Source organism: Zonotrichia albicollis, chromosome 4 (genome assembly GCF_047830755.1).
Source record: "Zonotrichia albicollis isolate bZonAlb1 chromosome 4, bZonAlb1.hap1, whole genome shotgun sequence".
Taxonomy (NCBI): domain Eukaryota; kingdom Metazoa; phylum Chordata; class Aves; order Passeriformes; family Passerellidae; genus Zonotrichia; species Zonotrichia albicollis.
The window spans coordinates 1,592,713-1,611,119 of record NC_133822.1 but is presented as its reverse complement, the minus strand read 5'-3'; the positions used below and the strand labels follow the sequence as shown (position 1 = coordinate 1,611,119).

Genomic DNA, 18,407 nt, shown 5'->3' with positions numbered 1-18,407 from the left:
TCCAGGAGAGCTGCAGAGGGACTGGGGACAAGGCCTGCAGGGACAGCACCCAGGGAATGGCTCCCACTGCCAGAGGGCAGCCATGGGTGGCATCTTGGCAATGAGCAATTCCTGCCTGGGCTGGCATTGCCAGAGCAGCTGGGGCTGCCCCTGATCCCTGCAGTGCCCAAGGCCGGGCTGGAGCAGCCTGGGATGGTGGGCTTGGAATGGGATGGGCTTGAAGGGCCCTTCCCACCCAAACCATTCTGGCATTTGGGACACTCAGAATCCATCCCCAGGGGTTTTTATGGAAGTTGGGGATGGCAAAGGGAAGGGAGACCCTTCCTGGAGTGCTGAGATTGCCAGTGAAGCCCCCAGAGCCCAAAATCCCTTCCTGGAGAGGAGTCGGGGTGGGGATGGATCCAATGCCAGGCTGGGAGAGCTGGGAATGGAGGGAATTCCCTGGAGAGGGAGCCTGGGCTGGGATTTTGGGAAGGGATTCCCAGAGCAGCTGGGGCTGCCCCTGATCCCTGCAGTGCCCAAGGTTGGACACTGGGGCTGGAGCACACAGGGACAGGGGGAGCTGGCCCTGCCATGGCTGGGGTGGCACTGGGTGATCCTTGGGATCCTTTCCAAGCCATTCTCAGATTCCATGATTTCCCATAAATCATCAGGAAGTTTCCACCCTGGGACAACTCCAGCTGGGAATTACTGGAAGATTTTGTTTTCAAAGCTCTGCTAACAATGGTACATTTCCACTTGGGATGATTCCAGGCTGTGACACTCCAAGCCTTCAGGGAATGAGGATTATCCCTTGTTCCTCACCTTGCTCAGGCAGCTGGGGCTCTTGGTGTGGACAACTCTCCCACCTTTTCCATGCATCAGTTCCTGGGGGATCAAGGGATGCTTCCCTGTCCAGCTGAAGGGACACTTCAGCATCCAGGTGGGAATTCCTGAGGCCCCCCAGCAGCTCCAGGGAAGGGAAGCTGGAGGATGCAGCAGCACAGGGGGAAGGCTTGAGGAGTTGCAGGTTTCCCCTTGGATGCAGCTCATGGAAGGGTTTTGTGTTCTTGGATGTTACTCTTGAACTGGAGATTCCTGGGTAAAAAAAGCTGGATTTTAAGTCAGGGCTAGAGATTAGTGTCCAAAGCAAGACAAACTCCTTGTTTTAAAGTACCAGGGATGAGGATCCATCTCCTTCCAGGATAAAAATACTTCTTTGTGTTCTTATTCCAGAAAGAGAAACCAAAACTCTGTCTCAAGGAGCAGAATGGTCCAAACCCCAGTGATTAATCAGCTTTTGTTTACCTGAGAGGATTGAAGCAGGATTTACCTAATTTCTTATCAGCTCTCCCAGGTTCCTGCACTGAGCACTGAAAACATGCTCAGGATGTGAGTTCACCCTCCCAGGAATATTTGGGACTGTGATTCATGCCTGATAATTCAGTGTGCTCAGAGAAAATGGTCCCAGGTAATGGCCTGTGTTTGGCAGCCTGGGAGGGTTTCCCATCAGGTTAATTACTTTCATTTTAATTACCTCCTTTTAATCCAGCAAGGAGCACTTGCTGGGCCCAGATTCTGTCCCGAGGCAGCGCTGCCCGTTGTGCTTGGAGACACCTGGAAAAGTCAAAATGTTGCCCTGGAAATGAAGAGAGATGGAGAAAGGAAAAAATTCCAGTGGTAACATTTTGTGTTATGGGAATTATGATTTTTTTTTTTTTTTTAGTGAGAGAAGGAGGAGAAGGAGGAGAAGGAGAAAAGGAAGGAGAACGGGGAGGAGAAGGTGAAAAGGACAGAAAAGGAGAAAAGGAAGGAAAAGGAGAAAGAAAAGGTGAAAATGAAAGAGAATGAGGAGGAGAAGGTGAAAAGGAAGAAGAAGGAGGAGGAGGAGAAGGAGGAGAAGGAAAAGGAGAAGGAGAAAAGGAAGGAGAAAGAGAAAGAGAAAGAAGGAGAAGGAGAGAAGGAAGGAGAAAATTAAGGAGAAGAGAAGGAGAGGGAGAAAAGGAAGGAAAAGGAGAAAGAATGTGAAAAGGAAGGAGAAGAAGGAGGAGGAAGAGGAGAAGGAGAAGGAAAAGGAGAAGGAGAAAAGGAAGGAGAAGGAAAAAGAGAAAGAAGGAGAAGGAGAAAAGGAAGGAGAAAATTAAGAAGAAAATTAAGGAGAAGAGAAGGAGGGGGAGAAAAGGAAGGAAAAGGAGAAAGAAGGTGAAAAGGAAGGAGAAGAAGGAGGAGGAAGAGAAGAAGGAGAAGGAGAAAAGGAAGGAGAAGGTGGAAAGGAGAAGGAGAAATGAAAGAGAAGGAGAAGGAGAAAACTAAGGAGAATGAGAAGAAGGTGAAAAGGAATAAGAAGAAGGAGGAGAAGGAGAAGGAGAAGAAGAAGGAGGAGAAGGAGAAGGAGAAGAAGGAGAAGGAGAAGGAGAAGAAGAAAGAGGAGAAGGAGAAGATCCAGTGCTAAGCATTGCAAGGCCATTCTCTCACAAAAGCTAACATACACCACGTGTAACACTTGCTGCAGTTTTACAGCAACCATTTCCTGTTTTGGCTGGGATTTGGCAGAATTGGTAAAAAGGAGGTGTCTGTGCTGCATTGGTGACCTCAGGCTAGAGAGATTGCAGCCTTGCCAAGGGAAATCTCTCTGTGCTGGAGAGTCAGGAGTGTGACACCCCGGGAATGGGCTGGGCTGGGCTCAGGGGATCCCCGCGGGGATTTCTCCATTTCAGCTCCGTTTCCGTGCCAGGGAAAGCACCCCTGAAACCACCGGGTTGTTTTGGTGTTGCTTCAGGTCTCAGCTTCTGGTCTGGGAACTTTCAGTTCTCAGATGTGAGGCTGCTTTTGAGAAGCAGCTTTTTCCCAAAGAGAATGAAAGCAGATTTTGGTGCCAGGTTTTATTTTATCCAACTCAAATATTTGATGCTGCTCTAGGAGGGAAGAGCAGTGATAAAACAGGAGGTGGTGAAAATTCCAGCTGGAGGCTTGGACACATCCCTTTTTCACTGAAATAACATTCCCAGAGGGTTTCTCCTGCAACAAAATGAATTCACACATTGTTTTGTTCTCTGAGGGTGAGAAGGAAGAGGGAAGATTTGTATGGACCTTCACTTTCTAGGAATAAATAAATGTCCATCACATGGCGTTTGTTTCCTTCTCCCCTCCTTTTTAAAGTTTATCTTTAAAGTCAATAATTATCAAATTACACTTGGCTCTGCTACCAGCAGCTGGGAATTCTGATAGCTTGGGATTCTTGAATATAAGCCTGTGTTAAATCACTGGAAAAACTTGTGCAAAACCCCAAATATTCCCCTTGGAATTAAAGCTGGGATGTTCTCCTTGACCTCTACAAGCACTTGAAGGAGATGATGTGTTAAAGAGGAAGAAAACCTGCTGGAAAAACTTGCCTGTGACATTTGCTGAGGGATTTGCTTTGGAACAGTTCCTGCAGGTGGCTGAGATGAGAAATCCTCGAGTTTGAGTGGAAACCTCAGAGTTGGGAGCGTGGCAGGAACAGGCTGAGATTACAAACTCCTGATTTTTAATGGAAACCCCGGAGTTGGGAGCGTGGCAGGAGCAGGCTGGGAAGCATCCAGAGCATCCCTGTGGGTGGTTGTTCTCCCCATTCATCCTTGGAGGATAAATCCTGGGATAAATATCCTGGATGTGGGATAAATATCTCACAATAATATTATATTATATTACATTACATTACATTACATTATATTATATTACATTACATTACATTACATTACATTACATTACATTACATTACATTGCATTACATTACATTATATTACATTACATTACATTACATTATATTACATTACAGCATTATATCATATTATATATTATATTCTATATTGTGATGTGTAATATATCTAATGTTATACACATATAATATATAACATATTTAATATATGATACTATATAATAAAATATAATTTATAATATATGAAAAATATCATAAACATAAAACAATTTAGTATATTAAGTATGTTAAATATATTGATATATTTAGTATACATTAAATGTATTTAATATGGAATACATTTTATATATTATAATAATACCTGTTATAAGTGTTATATATATAATGCAATGCAATGCAATGCAATGCAATGCAATGCAATAATATAATATAATATAATATAATATATAATATAATAATATATTATTTTTATCTAATATCTAAAATATATATAATTATTATATAATATTCATATTATAATATGAACACTAGTATATGATATAGAATTTAGTAGATGTTGTAAAATATATGTTATATATAATATAAAATATAACATATTAAATAAAATAAAAATAGAACATATTTAAAAGGAATAGACAATATATTATATAATGTATATTATATATTTTATATTACATAACGTATAATATATAATATATAATACAGAATATACATTATACATTATACATTATACATTATACATTATATATTATATATTATATATTATATATTATATATTATATATTATATATTATATATTATATTACATAATATATTATATATTATTTATTATATGTTATATGTTATATGTTATATGTTAAAAATGCTGAAGACAGGGAACGGGAAGGGAAACCAGAAATGGGAATGGGGAAGGGAAACCAGAAATTTGAAACAATCCCAGACATTTTAAGGTTGATTTCTTTCCTCACTTTGAGGGGAAAGGCACTGAATGAACCCATTCACCACTCCAGTCTCTTTATTTGGAAACCATGGAGTTTATCTGCATTTATTTACCAGGGGGTTATTCAGGAGGAAATAATTCTGTCGGGAGTAGGATGTGTTTCCACTTGAGCAGGATGTGGCAGGAGAGGCCACTCCACTCCTGGTGTCCTGCCCAGAATTGTTGTCTGGGCTCTCCAACCTGGAAAGAACCAGAATTGAGTTTAAGAACTCATAAATTACCCCAGCAGTTTTCACAACTCCCTGCATCGTGGATCACAAGCAAGAGAAGTCAGGAAAATGGGATGAAATTCAGCAGTTTTTCATTGTCAGGGTCCTAAAATACCATGAAAAATTCAGCTTTGGGAAGAAAATTAAAAAATGGGCTCATGGCTTTGTGCTCCAGCCTGTCCAAGTCACTGCTGCTGGATTTAACAGGATACAGGCAGGGACTATGTTTAAAATAATATATGACATATAATATATAATATATAATATATAATATATAATATATAATATATAATATATAATATAGCATATAGCATACAGCATATAGCATATGTATATATTGTATTATAGTATATATGTTATGTTATGTTATGTTATATTATATTGTATTATATTATATCATATCATATCATATCATTCATATAATTTATATTATATATTATATATTATATATTATATATTATATATGTTTTATATCCCTCATATATATATATATGTGTGTGTATATATATATACATATATATATATATATATATATATATATAAAAAGATATAAATTTTTTTTTTTATTTCTCTCCTATTTTAGGGAAAACTTAGTCTCATTCCCAGCACTGCCCGTGTCCCCAAGTGCCACATCCCCAGGGTGTTTAATCCCTCTGGGAATGGGCACAAACTTTCCCAACAAAGAATTTTCCCAACATCCAACCTAAACCTGCCCTGGCATGACTTGAGGCAGTTTTTTTCTAAAGGGGCTCAAATGCTTGATGTGTTAAAAGAGTTACGTGTGAGTTACACATGAATTACACATACATTACATGGGAATTATTTGGGAATTACATGGAAATTACTTGGGAATTACTTGGGAATTACATGGAAATTACTTGGGAACTACTTAGGAATTACATGTGGGTTCCTTGCAAGTTACAGATGAGTTGCATGGGAATTACTTTGTATTTACATGTGAGTTATTTCTGAGTTACACATGAGTTACATGGGAATGAATTGGGAATTACATGGGAATTACTTGGGAATTACATAGGAATTTCATGGGGATTACATGTCAATTCCCTGTGAGTTATACATGAGTTACAAGGGAATTTCTTGGGAATTACATGGGAATTATATGTCGGTTCCTTGCAAGTTACACATGAGTTACATGGGAATTATATGGGAATTACTTTGGACATTAATGGGATTTTTTTTTTTTGGCAATGGGCTTAAATGTTGTTTTATATGGAGAGTTAGGTGAGAATTACTAGTGAATTCCTTGCAAACTGCACAAGTTACATGGGAATTAATTGGGAATTACTTGGGATTTTCATGTGAGTTCCTTGCAAATTACATGGGAGTTACTTGAGAGATTAATGGGAATCTTTTCCTTTTTTTTTCATTTTTGCCAAAAGCTCAAATAGTTGTTTTGTCTAGAAAGTTATTTGAGAGTTACTTGTGAGTTCCTTGAGAATTACACAAGTTACATGGGAATTAATTGGGAATTACTTGGGATTTACATGGGAGTTCTTTGCAAGTTACACATGAGTTACATGGGGACATTAATAAGAATCCTTTTTTTGCCAACGGGCTGCTATGGTTGTTTAGTCTGGATAGTAACATGAGAGTTACTTGTGAGTTCCCTGTGAGTTACACAAGAGTTACATGGAAGTTACTTGGGAGATTAATGGCAATCCTTTATTTTGCCAGTGGGCTCAATGGTTTTTTTGCCTTGAGAGTTAACTCTGTTTAACTTGTTAACACATGAGTTACATGGGAGTTTTTTTGGTTTTTTTTTTTTTTGCCAAGGGGTTCAATGTGTGGTTTGTCATGGGAGTGAAATGTGAGTTACATAAGAGTTACACAGGAGTTACTTGTGACTCACCCCAGCTATTGCCAAAGGCCCCAGAGGGTTGGATTGTCACGGGTATTCCACGTGAATTCGATGTCAATTCCACATAAATTCCGTGAGAACACCACAGGAGTTTCTGTTTCTTGGCCAGGAGCGTAGATCGTTGATTTATTTATTTACTTTTCTCTCTATCGGCCAGCAGAACCTCACTCCCCTCACCAAATAACGACGCGGCTCCTTTAAGAAGCGCCCTCACTCTGGCCCCGCCCCTCAGCGCGCGGCTGAGGGCGTGGCTTGGCGAGACGGAAAGCGCCGGGATTGATTGACAGCGCCGCTGCCCAATCAGGTGCCAAAGAGCCGGACGTGGGCGGGGCTTCCGGCGGGGCTGCTGAGGCGGCGGCACTCGGAGGGAGCGGGAGCGGGGCCGCCATGATCAAGAAGTTCGATAAAAAGGACGAGGAGTCCGGTACGGGGGGGCTGGCGGCAACGGGAGCGGTGCTGGAGCCGGGAGGGGGCTGAGGAGACAGCGGGGGTTGGGGTGAGGGGGGTGCTGAGGTGAACGCGGTGTGGAGATGAGGGAGGTGCTGAGCTGGGGGGAGATGCTGAGGGAAGTGCTGAGGTGAGGGAGATGCTGAGGTGGGCGAGATGCTGAGGAAGGTGCTGAGGAAGATGCTGAGGTGAGGGAGGTGCTGAGGTGAGGAAGATGCTGAGGAAGGTGCTGAGGGAGATGCTGAGGTGAGGGAGATGCTGAGGAAGGTGCTGAGAGAGATGCTGAGGTGAGGAAGATGCTGAGGAAGGTGCTGAGGGAGATGCTGAGCTGAGGGAGGAGCTGAGGAAGATGCTGAGGGAGATGCCGAGGTGAGGAAGGTGCTGAGGTGAGGGAAATGCTGAGGTGAGGGAGATGCTGTGCTGAGAGGTACTGAGCTGAGGGAGATGGTGAGAGGTGCTGAGGTGAGTGGGATGCTGAGGGGGGTTTGGAGGTGAGGGAGATGCTGAGATGAGGGAAATGCTGAGGTGAGGAATGTGCTGAGGTGTGGGGAGGTGCTGAGGTGAGGGAGATGCTGAGGTGAGGAAGGTGCTGAGGTGAGGAAGATGCTGAGGAAGGTGCTGAGGGAGATGCTGAGGTGAGGGAGATGCTGGGGTGAGGAAAATGCTGAGGTGAGGAATGTGCTGAGGTGTGGGGAGATGCTGAGGTGAGGAAGGTGCTGAGGTGAGGGAGATGCTGAGGAAGGTGCTGGGGGAGATGCTGAGGTGAGGGAGGTGCTGAGGAAGATGCTGAGGTGAGGAAGATGCTGAGCTGAAATAAAATTCGCAGAGCAGCCGTGGCTGCCCCTGCATCCCTGCCAGTGCCCCAGGCCGGGCTGAGCGGGCTGTGCTGGTGGAAATGTCGCTGCTGGTGACAGGAGGTGGAAGTGAATGATCCTTACACCTCCTTCCAGCCCATGCCGTGCTTCTGTGGGCTCTCACCTCTCCCAGCTCAGCAGAATTCGTGTTTCAGCTGGAGGCACTGACTGACAAAGGATTTCTCCCCTCTGGTGACAAATCCAAAGGAACTGGGCTCTGTCTGCTCTCCCTTTTTGCTCCCTTTTTAGAGAGGGTTTTGTCCCTGTCTCTGCTCAGTGCAGATGTTTCACCCCTAAAAAAAAAAGAAGAAATAATCGATTGCATGTATTTATATAATAAACCCTATAGAATAGAATAAACCCTATCTATTTCTATAACAAACCCTATAGAATAGAAGAAACCCTATATATTTCTATAACAAACCCTATAGAATAGCCCTAGTCCTGGAATGCCCAAGGCCAGGCTGGACAAACCTTGGAGCACCCTGCTGTTGTTTTTTGGGTTTTTTTCCTATTTTTGTTAAAATTGGGATTGAAGTGTTAGAGATAGAATTCTGTGTTTAGGTTTAGATGCTTGTTATTTTTTAATTTATAAGTTGTGACTTTTACAGTATTTAATTAAAAGTTGTAAAATAGGGATTTTTTTAATATAAGGTTTATAAAGGCTGAATTATTTCATTGAGAAATTAAATTTCAATTATTTTTACTTTTCATTTAATACCTAATTATCTGGAGTTTGTAACGCGGACTTTTTTAAATTACAAAACATTATTTAAACTTAGGAAGAAGAAGGTAAAGACCAAGTATTAGTTACTGTTCTAAAATTTTTATTTTTGTTTTATATATATTATATATAATTTAAATAATGATGTATTAGATGATATCACAATATAGTTTATATTATATTATATTACATTGCATTACATTGCATTACATTACATTATATTATATTATATTACATTATATTATATTATACTAGTTATATATAATATAATATAATATAATATAATATAATATAATATAATATAATATAATATAATATAATATAATATACAACATAATCTATTATAAAATAAAATATATAATATAATAGATATAATGATATATAATAATATATATGTAATATAATAAAAATAAGTGGATTAGGAAATTCTAGGTTTATAATGATAATTATAATGAAATTAGGAAAGTGGGAAAAGGAAATAGTTCTATGTAAAGGCCATCTATGTATTAAGAAGTATTAAAAATATTTGGTATATGAAAGGTAACAATAGGTATTAAAGGTTTGAAATAGCAAACCATTTTCTTCCTCTCAAGTTTGGGGTTTTTTTACCTTTATTCTTTCTGTAACTCTGAATTTACCACTGAAGGAAGTGGATTCAAAGCTGCTGGCTAACATCAGTTATTCCCAGAGGAATGGCACCGCTTTGGGGTGGTTTTGTGGAATTTTGGGGCTGTTCCTGTGTGCTCAGGGGTGTGAGAATTCATTTCCACACCTCAGAGCTTTCTCTTTCCCCAGGCAGTGGCTCCAACCCTTTCCAGCATCTGGAGAAGAGTGCTGTGCTTCAGGAGGTAGGGATAATCCCAGGATAATTCTGTGTAATTCCTGCTTGCTTGTGGGCAAATGTGCACGGCCCAATTCATAGAGCTCATTGAAACCCACCCAAAGTGTCAGTAAATTCATTTTATCTGCAGTTAATGAGGGGTTTTAGGGTAATTAGGTGACATGCTGCCTCCCATATGGGCGTGTGGCATCTCAGGGGGCTCTTCCTGAAGAAAAAATGTTTTATTTTGGGGCATTTTTGCCACTTCCAGATGGCAAATTGAGTTGTTTGTGCTTTGTTCAGATTGCTGCAAATGAGAGATGCAAGAACCCATTCTCATATTTACACTGACTCAGATTTAATACCAATAAAAATTAGATATTGCCCAGCTGGAAACAGATTCATTGAATTTTGAACACATTCTCTGAGCCTCACATTTAATAAAAATAAAAATTACATGTTGCCCATCTGGAAACAGATTCTTTTAATTTTGAACACATTCTCTAAGGCACATATAATACAAATAAAAATTACAAGCCGCTCTGTTGAAAACAAATTCAATGAATTTTGAACACATTCTTTGAGACTCATTTAATACAAATTAAAACTACAAACTCCTTGGCTGGAAACAGATTCACTGAATTTTGAACAGATTTTCTGAGACTCATATTTAATAGAAATAAAAATTACAAACTGCTTGGCTGGAAACAGATTCACTGAGTTTTAAACACATTTTCTGAGCCTCATATTTAATAGAAATAAAAATTACAAGCTGCTCTGCTGGAAACAGATTCCTTTAATTTTGAACACATTCTCTGAGATACATTTAATACAAAAAAAAGTTATAAACTGCTTGGCTGGAAACAGATTCACTGAGTTTTAAACACATTTTCTGAGACTCATATTTAATACAAATAAAAATTACATGTTGCCCAGCTGGAAACAGATTCACTGAATTTTAAACACATTCTCTGAGCCTCATATTTAATACAAATAAAAATGACAAGCTGCTCTGCTGGAATCAGATTCACTGAATTTGGTGTTAAAGAGAAATAATCATTGTTGGGATCTGTTCAAGCAGAATTTGTTTCATTTCCAGGCACGGCTCTTCAATGAGACCCCCATAAACCCACGGAGATGCCTCCACATCCTTACCAAGATCCTGTACCTGCTGAACCAGGCAAGTGTCAGCATTTCTCTGCATCCAGAGTGAATTGGAATAATATTTGAGTGGGAAATATTTCACATTTATTATTAGTGATTCCCATCCCATTAGTCAATAGAGATGCCAAATCTCACAGTGAAACAGAGAAAGCAGCAAATGCTGCAAGTGTTTAAAAATCTCCAAGGGGAGATTCCTGCTGTGTGGGAGGGCATTGGAAAAGGAGCTGGGTTTTTCTCCATCCAAAGTGAATTTGAATAATATTTTAGTGGGAAATATTTCACATTTATTATTAGTGATTTGCATCCCATTAGTCAATAGAGATGCCAAATCTCACAGTGAAACAGAGAAAGCAGCAAATGCTGAAAGTGTTTAAGTGTTTCAGTGTGGCAGACAGTGTTATGGATAATAATAAAATTTTTTATATCATTAAGAGCCAGATACAGCTCTCCTTAACACAGAAAACTGCCATTGATAGCAATTGGTTTTGGATGTGATCCAAAGCAAGTTAAGAATACAATGAAGTGAGATTCCTGCTGTGTGGGAGGACATTGGAAAAGGAGCTGGGTTTCTCTGCATCCAGAATTAATCTAAATAATATTTTAGTGGGAAACATTTCACATTTATTATTAGTGATTCCCATCCCATTATTCAATAGAGATGCCAAATCTCACAGTGAAACAGAGAAAGCAGCAAATGCTGGAAGTGTTTAAGTGTTTCAGTGTGGCAGACAGTGTTATGGATAATAATAAAAGTTTTTTATATCATTAAGAGCCAGATACAGCTCTCCTTAACATAGAAAACTGCCATTGATAGCAATTGGTTTTGGATGTGATCCAAAGCAAGTTAAGAATACAATGAAGTGAGATTCCTGTCGTGTGGGAGGGCATTGGAAAAGGAACTGGTTCCTCTCCATCCAGAATTAATCTGAATAATATTTTAGTGGGAAATATTTCACATTTATTATTAGTGATTCCCATCCCATTAGTCAATAGAGATGCCAAATCTCACAGTGAAACAGAGAAAGCAGCAAATGCTGGCAGTGTTTAAAAATGTCCAAGGAGAGATTCCTGCTGGAAAAGGAGCTGGGTTTCTCTGCATCCAGAATTAATCTGAGTAATATTTTAGTGGGAAATATTTCATATTTTTAGTGGGAAAGATGTTTTCCACAGGGAACCTTCCATCCCTGTGGATGGAGGGCGTTTGGAGCAGAGAATTGTGGATTCCCTGGGAAGGACAGGATGGTTTCTTTGAGGAGAAAATCTCCAAGGAGAGATTCCTGCCGTGTGGGAGGGCATTGGAAAAGGAGCTGGGTTTCTCTGCATCCAGAATTAATCTGAATAATATTTTAGTGGGAAATATTTCACATTTATTATTAGTGATTCCCATCCCATTAGTCAATAGAGATGCCAAATCTCACAGTGAAACAGAGAAAGCAGCAAATGCTGGAAGTGTTTAAAAATCTCCAAGGGGAGATTCCTGCTGTGTGGGAGGGCATTGGAAAAGGAGCTGGGTTTCTCTGCATCCAGAATTAATCTGAATAATATTTTAGTGGGAAATATTCCATATTTTTAGTGGGAAAGATGTTTTCCACAGGGAACTTTCCATCCCTGTGGAGGGAGAGCAGAGAATTGTGGATTCCCTGGGAAGGACAGGATGGTTTCTTCCAGGGGAAAATCTCCAGTGAGAGATTCCTGCTGTGTGGAAGGGCATTGGAAAAGGAGCTGGGTTTCTCTGCATCCAGAATGAATTTGAATAATATTTGAGTGGGAAATATTTCATATTTTTAGTGGGAAAGATGTTTTCCACAGGGAACACCCCTTGGGAACTTTCCATCCCTGTGGAGGGAGAGCAGAGAATTGTGGATTCCCTGGGAAGGACAGGATGGTTCCTTCCAGGAGAAAATCTCCAATGAGAGATTCCTGCTGTGTGGGAGGGCATTGCAAAAGGAGCTGGGTTTCTCTGCATCCAGAATTAATTTGAATAATATTTTAGTGGGAAATATTTCACATTTATTATTAGTGATTCCCATCCCATTTTCAATAGAGATGCCAAATCTCACAATGAAACAGAGAAAGCAGCAAATGCTGGGAGTGTTTAAAAATCTCCAAGGGGAGATTCCTGCTGTGTGGGAGGGCATTGGAAAAGGAGCTGGGTTTCTCTGCATCCAGAATGAATTTGAATAATATTTTAGTGGGAAATATTTCATATTTTTAGTGGGAAAGATGTTTTCCACAGGGAAAACTCCTTGGGAACTTTCCATCCCTGTGGAGGGAGAGCAGAGAATTGTGGATTCCCTGGGAAGGACAGGATGGTTCCTTCCAGGAGAAAATCTCCCAGGGGAGATTCCTGCTGTGTGGGAGGGCATTGGAACAGCAGCTGGGTTTCTCTGCATCCAGAATGAATTGGAATAATATTTGAGTGGGATACATTTCACATTTATTATTAGTGATTCCCATCCCATTAGTCAATAGAGATGCCAAATCTCACAGTGAAACAGAGAAAGCAGCAAATGCTGAAAGTGTTTAAAAATCTCCAAGGAGAGATTCCTGCTGGAAAAGGAGCTGGGTTTCTCTGCATCCAGAATAATTTGAGTAATATTTTAGTGGGAAATATTTCATATTTTTAGTGGGAAAGATGTTTTCCACAGGGAACACCCCTTGGGAACTTTCCATCCCTGTGGAGGGAGAGCAGAGAATTGTGGATTCCCTGGGAAGGACAGGATGGTTCCTTCCAGGAGAAAATCTCCAGTGAGAGATTCCTGCTGTGTGGGAGGGCATTGGAAAAGGAGCTGGATTTTTCTCCATCCACAGTGAATTTGAATAATATTTGAGTGGGAAATATTTCTCATTTATTATTAGCGATTCCCATCCCATTATTCAATAGAGATGCCAAATCTCACAGTGAAACAGAGAAAGCAGCAAATGCTGGCAGTGTTTAAAAATCTCCAATGAGAGATTCCTGCTGGAAAAGGAGCTGGGTTTCTCTCCATCCAGAATGAATTTGAATAATATTTTAGTGGGAAATATTTCACATTTATTATTAGTGATTCCCATCCCATTAGTCAATAGAGATGCCAAATCTCACAGTGAAACTGAGAAAGCAGCAAATGCTGGAAGTGTTTAAAAATCTCCAATGAGCGATTCCTGCTGGAAAAGGAGCTGGTTTATCTGCATCCAGAATGAATTTGAATAATATTTGAGTGGGAAATATTTCATATTTTTAGTGGGAAAGATGTTTTCCACAGGGAAAACTCCTTGGGAACTTCCATCCCTGTGGATGGAGAGCAGAGAATTGTGGATTCCCTGGGAAGGACAGGATGGTTTCTTCCAGGAGAAAATCTCCAAGGAGAGATTCCTGCTGTGTGGGAGGGCACTGGAAAAGGAGCTGGGTTTTAATTCCTGCTTTTCCTCTCTGCTGCTTGCAGGGTGAACACTTTGGGACCACAGAAGCCACGGAAGCTTTTTTTGCCATGACCAGATTGTTTCAGTCCAACGATGTAAGAACCTGGAGGAGCTGCCAAGCCTGGAATTTGGGGTGTGGGAGGCACAGGAGGAGCTCTGGTGGGGGAATAAAGCCCTGGATAACAACCTGTGCTTGTTGTGTGGGCTCTGAGGGAATGAATTAGTGCTGTAAAATGAGTGCTGGTGACAAAGACAGGACAGCAGCTGGTTCATCCCAGGTCCAGTTTATTGAAGAAAAGCATCAAACACTTCTACAGCAAATAATAATATTCATAATAATAAGCTTATGAATATTCTGTAAGCCAAGCAATCTATTGGTTAAACTATACCATGAATTCCTCATTCCTTAGAGGTTCCATCTCTCTTTTCTCATCTCTTTTTCACTATTTGTTATCCTACCACAGCCAGGCCCAAGGACAGGATATCTTACAGGTGCAGCACTTGGAATTAGCCATGGTTTTGTATTTTCCAGCGAAATTCCCAATTTAGTGCCACTCAGTGCTTGTGGCTTCCCTTGCAAATCTCCATCTGCTTCATGGAAAATGGAATTCCCAAAGTACCTGCAGATCAGAACCTTGAGCTCATTGAGGCTATTAATTTTGGCTGTATTTATTCTAAGATGTAAATTGTTTTTCTAATGGGAGAAAAATGCATCAAGAATTTCATTTTACAGTACATTGGTACTGCCAGAATCCCTCTCCACTTCTCAAAAAGCAGTGTAAGAGATGCTCACTTGCAGCTTCTGTCATTTTCCTCATCTCTTCCTGTGAGGGTGTCACTAAAATGAGCCAATGTTTTCTCCTCAAAGACAAAATAAAGCCTGCACAGGAACCAAAGGGATTTGGCCCAATGTTTATTCAGTGTTTGTATGAATAAACAGACAAACACTGTTTGTCTGTTTATTATTGAGGCTATTAATTTTGGCTGTATTTATTCTAAGATATAAATTGTTTTTCTAATGGGAGGAAAATGCATCAAGAATTTCATTTTACAGTACATTGGTACTGCCAGAATCCATCTCCACTTCTCAAAAGTGGTGTAAGAGATGCTCACTTGCAGCTTTTGTCATTTTCCTCATCTCTTCCTGTGAGGGTGTCACTAAAATGAGCCAATGTTTTCTCCTCAAAGACAAAATAAAACCTGCACAGGAACCAAAGGGATTTGGCCCAATGTTTATTCAGTGTTTGTATGACTTAAGTTCTCAAATTTAGTGCTTAATTTTTGGCAAAGCCCACATCAGTTAAAATTCAAGATTTCTTAGCTTTTCTGCTTTTACTTTGGGAAGGAAGAGATTTTTACTTTGCTTTTACAAGGGAAAGAAGAGATTTTTAGGTGCATTAAAAATGCACCTAAAAACCCTAAAAATGGTTTGGGAATTGAGTTTGGGAATTGAGCTTTGGGCTCAGCAGAGTGTGAAGTCCTCCTGTGACCTCTTCTGCAGTGTCTTCCATGGGATGGGGCTCATTAACTGTAATTAGAAAGGGTTTGCTCATTAGGGATTTGTCCAAGGAAGGTGGAGCTGTTCAAAGATGTCCCAGCATTTTTGGGAGTGCAGTGTGTTTGAAGTGTTTCTCACATCCACATTATTAAGTAAAATATATAAATATAAATATAAATATAAATATAAATATATATATATATAAATATATAAAGTTATTTATTATTTTTATTTATTATATAAATATAATATATAATATATAATATATGTTATATATTATAATATATATTATATTATTATATCATTATATATTATATTATATATATTATTATATATATTATAATTATATATTATAATATGTAATATATAATATATAAATATAAAATTTATTATATAAATATAATTTTAAGTTATTTATTTATTATATAAAAATATAAAGTTTATTTATTATTATGATATATATATTTATAAAAATATAAAGTTAATTGTTTTCAAATACTTCATGTCAACACTGCACGTGTTTCCTTTTTTTTTAAAATAACAAAATCATTTTCAAAGCTTTTAACTGATGATTGTGAGGCTTCTGAGTACAGATATGCTGCATCACTTCTTTGATAATTATAATGAATTTCTGTGTCAGTTCTTATCATTTTACCAAACATTGATGTCTTCCTCTGATTTGTTTGATGTCAGGGAGTTTGGCTCTTATCCAGGGATCCAATAAAGTTCTGCACTTTTAACTTTGAATTGAAAACCATGTGTTTTGTTTAAAAGCTTCTTTTCCTTTCAAAGTGAAATATTTAATTTTTTTTCTTCATTTCTCTTTTCAAACTCCTAATTACCATTGAGTTTCATCTTTTTCTTTCTATTTCCCCAGCAAACCCTCAGAAGAATGTGTTACCTGACAATCAAGGAGATGGCCAATATCTCTGAGGATGTCATCATTGTCACCAGCAGGTGGGAACCTTCCAGAACCCTGGAAAAAGGAATTTTCCCCCTTTGGAAAAGGGGCTGCAGTTGAGGTTTTCTGGGGACACAGCAATTCTGTGATTCACCTCTGGCAGAATTCAGTTTATCATGTATTTGTTACTTTGATTTCCTGTGGTTTAGCGTGTTGGGGGTTTTTAATTTCTGGGACTTTGCAGTCAGAGCAAGTAAAGAAAAGCAGAGCAAAGCCCAGTTCATTCAGAACTCTTGATTTTTTTAACAGTGAACTCTTAATTTTTTAACTGCAAAAATCACCATTGCAGCTGTTGCCAGAGCAAAAATCGCATCTGTTGTGGGATTGTTGAACAGACTTAGAAATATAGAAAATAAACCAGAGTGAACCCTGGAAAAAGGATTTTCCCCCTCTGGAAAAGGGGCTGCAGTTGAGGTTTTCTAGGGACACAGCAGTTCTGTGATTCACCTCTGGTTGTTATTTTGTCCCCTCTCTCTGGCACAATTCAGTTTATCATGTGGTTGTTACTTTGTTTTCCTGTGGTTTAGCGTGTTGGGGGTTTTTAATTCCTGGTTTGTCACAGCTTGGGCTGGGACTTTGCAGTCAGATCAAGTAAAGAAAAGCAGAGCAAAGCCCAGTTCATTCACAACTCTTGATTTTTTTAAGAGTGAACTCTTAATTTTTTAACTGCAAAAATCATTGCAGCTGTTGCCAGAGCAAAAATCGCATCTGTTGTGGGATTGCTGAACAGCTTTAGAAATATAGAAAATAAACCAAAGTGAACCCTGGAAAAAGGATTTTCCCCCTCTGGAAAAGGGGCTGCAGCTCCCTGAGGTTTTGTAGGGACACAGCAGTTCTGTGATTCACCTCAGAATTGTTGTTATTTTGTCCCCTCTCTCTGGCAGAATTCAGTTTATCATGTGGTTGTTACTTTGTTTTCCTGTGGTTTAGCGTGTTGGGGGTTTGTAATTCCTGGTTTGTCACAGCTTGGGCTGGGATTTTGCAGTCAGAGCAATTAAAGAAAAGCAGAGCTCATTCAGAACTCTTAATTTTTTTAAGAGTGAACTCTTAATTTTTTAACTGCAAAAATCATTGCAGCTGTTGCAAGAGCAAAAATCGCATCTGCTGCTGGATTACTGAACAGCTTTAGGAATATAGAAAATAAACCAAAGTGAACCCTGGAAAAAGGATTTTCCCCCTCTGGAAAAGGGGCTGCAGTTGAGGTTTTGTAGGGACACAGCAGTTCTGTGATTCACCTCTGGTTGTTATTTTGTCCCCTCTCTCTGGCACAATTCAGTTTATCCTGTGGTTGTTACTTTGTTTTCCTGTGGTTTAACGTGTTGGGGGTTTTTAATTCCTGGTTTGTCACAGTTTGGGCTGGGATTTTGCAGTCAGAGCAATTGAAGAAAAGCAGAGCTCATTCAGAACTCTTAATTTTTTTAGGAGTGAACTCTTAATTTTTTAACTGCAAAAATCGACATTGCAGCTGTTGCGAGAGCAAAAATCGCATCTGTTGTGGGATTGCTAACAGCTTTAGAAATATAGAAAATAAACCAAAGTGAACCCTGGAAAAAGGATTTTCCCCCTCTGGAAAAGAGGCTGCAGCTCCCTGAGGTTTTGTAGGGACACAGCAGTTCTGTGATTCACCTCTGGTTGTTATTTTGTCCCCTCTCTCTGGCAGAATTCAGTTTATCATGTATTTGTTACTTTGTTTTCCTGTGGTTTAGCGTGTTGGGGGTTTTTAATTTCTAGGACTTTGCAGTCAGAGCAATTAAAGAAAAGCAGAGCAAAGCC

The 18,407-nt window shown here is 39.4% G+C and overlaps 1 protein-coding gene and 1 long non-coding RNA gene across 5 annotated transcripts in view; one reads left to right on the top strand and one right to left on the bottom strand.

Moving 5' to 3' along the window:
- On the bottom strand, positions 1-7,082 carry LOC141728998 (uncharacterized). 4 transcript variants are annotated; one of them, XR_012580247.1, is made up of 6 exons: positions 6,756-6,938; positions 4,730-4,856; positions 3,517-3,624; positions 3,372-3,453; positions 1,517-1,618; positions 1-1,077 (listed from the first exon to the last, which is right to left on the bottom strand). It is a non-coding gene; the product is annotated as an uncharacterized LOC141728998 (long non-coding RNA). The 4 variants fall into 4 exon arrangements; XR_012580246.1 differs by having other exon boundaries at positions 3,372-3,595; XR_012580245.1 differs by having other exon boundaries at positions 2-1,077; positions 3,372-3,624.
- Positions 7,046-18,407, top strand: part of COPG2 (COPI coat complex subunit gamma 2) — a 73,425-nt gene continuing 62,063 nt past the window's right edge. The window contains exons 1-5 of the mRNA XM_074540364.1: positions 7,046-7,188; positions 9,585-9,637; positions 10,709-10,789; positions 14,199-14,270; positions 16,551-16,630. Coding sequence (XP_074396465.1) covers positions 7,152-7,188; positions 9,585-9,637; positions 10,709-10,789; positions 14,199-14,270; positions 16,551-16,630 — 323 coding nt within the window. The 5' untranslated portion in view covers positions 7,046-7,151. The remainder of the gene's footprint in view (positions 7,189-9,584; positions 9,638-10,708; positions 10,790-14,198; positions 14,271-16,550; positions 16,631-18,407) is intronic.